The 2,875-nt window shown below is 36.5% G+C and overlaps 1 protein-coding gene across 1 annotated transcript; it reads left to right on the top strand.

Moving 5' to 3' along the window:
- The first annotated feature begins 273 nt into the window (after window positions 1–273).
- LOC118046674 (cytochrome P450 CYP749A22) lies at window positions 274–2,412 on the top strand. Its single transcript, XM_073406560.1, has 5 exons — window positions 274–433; window positions 681–904; window positions 1,059–1,291; window positions 1,476–1,854; window positions 1,963–2,412. The coding sequence occupies exons 1-5, from the start codon at window positions 274–276 to the stop codon at window positions 2,410–2,412; spliced, it is 1,446 nt and encodes a 481-aa protein (XP_073262661.1).
- The last annotated feature ends 463 nt before the right edge of the window (window positions 2,413–2,875 follow it).

The following is a 2,875-nucleotide window of genomic DNA, read 5'->3' as shown; positions in this document are numbered from 1 at the left end:
TTACGTACAAAAATGTTGAAATACCTTATTTAGACCCATAATTCCATAACAGGATTATTCATTTACCTTATCAAGAACCATAATGGTAGATACCTTGATCCTGGCCCAAAATCATATTACTCCATAGATTAGAGTTAGATTTATTTTCTAAAAAGCTACTCCATAGTTTTCTCTCATGTAAACAACAATTCAAAGATGCCAAAGCCCTCTATATCAAGACCATGGTTTCTCTGTTTTTGTTCAGTCAGTGAAGAACACATGCTCCTAGCAACAATGGCGAACCCATTAATCTACTTTACAAGCTGTACTCTGTTCCTATCCATTCTCATTATTCTCATCAAGTTCTTTAATAAAGTATGGTGGACTCCCATTCGCATCCAGTCTTTGATGAAGTCACAGGGAATCAGAGGCCCTTCTTACAGATTTCTGCATGGTAACACCAAAGAGATCTCCACAATGATAAGAAAAATTAGGAGCAGTCCCCAGGAATTACTACATCATACATTGCCCATGGTTCATCCCCACTTTTATTCATGGATCAAGCTCTACGGTAACAATCTTCTCATACTTTAGATATCAAGCAATATTCTTGCTTAAAATTAGATGAATTATAACTTCTTATATCAACAGAATGTCAGCAGAATTATATAAATTAACTTTGATTACATATTTCTGTACAGGGATGAACTTCCTTCAATGGTATGGTCCCCAAGCACAACTGATCATCACTGAACCGGAGCTGGTCAAACAAATATTGAGCAACAAAGATAGAGCGTACCCCAAAACGAAGGTCTCAAGTGAAATAAAGAAGCTCCTAGGGGATGGAATTGTCTTATCAGAAGGGGAAAAATGGGTTAAACTCAGGAAACTGGCCAACCATGCTTTCCATGGAGAGAGCATAAAAGTAAATTCTTGTTTTTGTTTTGAACTGTGATCATGAAGCTGGCAGATATATAACTAAACTACTATTGAACTAGATAAACAGTACAAGCATATATGAAAGTCACCCACCTAGGGTAATTCCATCAACTACTAAGCACCGTTTTTATGCTCTGCAGGGTATGGTTCCAGAAATGATCGCCAGTTTAGAGATTATGCTTGAAAGATGGAGACACCGTCATAGCAAGGAGATAGATATATTTGTAGAGTTCAAAATTTTAACATCAGAAGTAATTTCCAGGACGTCTTTTGGAAGCAGCTACTTGGAAGGGCAGCACGTATTTGATATGCTTACGAGAATGACTCACATTATTTCAGAAAACAATTACAGAGTTAGAATTCCTGGAATTGGGTAAACACCATATATGTGCATGAATCGGCATAATCATGCCTGACATGAGTTTTCCCTTGGAGACAATTATCTTGCTGACGATAAATTTTAAATCTTTTAATTCTGTCATTTTCAGGCTCCCACCTTTTCATTTATACAAGATTCTAATGTTGCAGAAATGAATGGCATTTTTCTATTTTTGCAGAAAATTTGTTAAAGCAAGTTATGATATTGAATTTGAAAATCTGGAAGCGAAGATAAGAAAATCATTCATGAACATGATGAAAAGAAGAGAAAAAGACGCACTGTTGGGAGAACTAGATGGCTATGGACATGATTTATTTGGATTGCTCCTAAAGGCGTATCATGATTCGGATGAGACCAAGAAAATATCATTAGATGACCTGATTGATCAGTGCAAGAATTTTTATCTAGCTGGGCAAGAAACATCAGCAAGCGCTCTTACCTGGATTGTTTTTCTTCTAGCAGTCCACTCAGATTGGCAAGATAAAGCAAGGAAAGAGGTGCTTGAATTATTTGGCCTCCAAATTCCAAGTCAAGATCGCATTGCAAAATTGAAAACTGTAAGCAACCATTCCACCATGGCTAGCTTCTAACCAAAATTATGAACTTTGCAACATTATACCTCTTGATTCAGTTCTTTAACTAAATTTTCTGTCTCTTCTTTGTAGATGAGCATGGTAATTAATGAATCTCTAAGACTATATACTCCAAATGCTATTCTGATGAGGAGAGTTGAAAGGGAAACTAAATTGGGAAAAATAACTGTTCCAGCGAATACTGAAGTTTACATTTCAACTTTAGCAGTTCATCAAAATCCTGAAATATGGGGAGAAGATGCTCTTCTTTTTAAACCAGAGAGATTTGCAGACGGGGTGGTTAAAGCTACAAACAATAACATAGCTGCATTCATGCCATTTGGTCTGGGACCTCGAAATTGTGCGGGGATGAACTTTGCTATCACAGAGACAAAGTTAGCCCTCTCTATGATCCTGCAACGTTACAGTTTTACTCTCTCACCAACTTATGCTCACTGCCCAACTGAAGTTCTAACAATGTGCCCCCAACATGGAGTTCAAGTCATTCTCCAACCATATGACCATATCGCTCTCAAAGTATAAGAGATTGACGTCTTCATTTTGGTAGCTAGATCAATCTTTTCAGTAAAATAAGATTCAGAACTGAATATCTGTATAAACGCTACAACCGGTCCCCAATCACTTAGCTGAATTATATAAATGATCAGCAAAGCTACAGAATCGATGACGACTGAAAGGATGAGGAAATGTTATATTAGTCTTTTGTCCGAGCGTAACCTCAGGATATTTGATTCTACTTTAAAAAATCTCCTTCATCAGTACATTTTTTCCTATAAGAAACTCACCAGATAACGCAGAAAAGAAGTGAGAAGAATACAAAACCCATCAGTTCAGATCTTTTCTAAAAGAAAAATATTTTTAGCTTCTGTGAAAGCATACATACAGACGATTTTGTTCTGTTTTTCAACGCAGAAAAGAAGTGAGAAGAATACAAAACCCATCAGTTCAGATCTTTTCTTAAGGAAAAATATTTTTAGCTTCGGTT

The sequence above is a fragment of the Populus alba genome, chromosome 19 (assembly GCF_005239225.2).
Source record: "Populus alba chromosome 19, ASM523922v2, whole genome shotgun sequence".
In the NCBI taxonomy this organism is placed as follows: Eukaryota; Viridiplantae; Streptophyta; class Magnoliopsida; order Malpighiales; family Salicaceae; genus Populus; species Populus alba.
The sequence above is the reverse complement of the archived record's forward strand: the minus strand, read 5'-3'. Positions and strand labels throughout refer to the sequence as shown.

Coding starts and splice junctions, on each gene's coding strand:
- LOC118046674 (XM_073406560.1), top strand. CDS start 274: ATGGCGAACCCATTAATCTACTTTACAAGCTGTACTCTGTTCCTATCC. Junction 905..1,058: donor TCCATGGAGAGAGCATAAAA/GTAAATTCTTGT, acceptor TATGCTCTGCAG/GGTATGGTTCCAGAAATGAT. Junction 1,292..1,475: donor GTTAGAATTCCTGGAATTGG/GTAAACACCATA, acceptor CTATTTTTGCAG/AAAATTTGTTAAAGCAAGTT.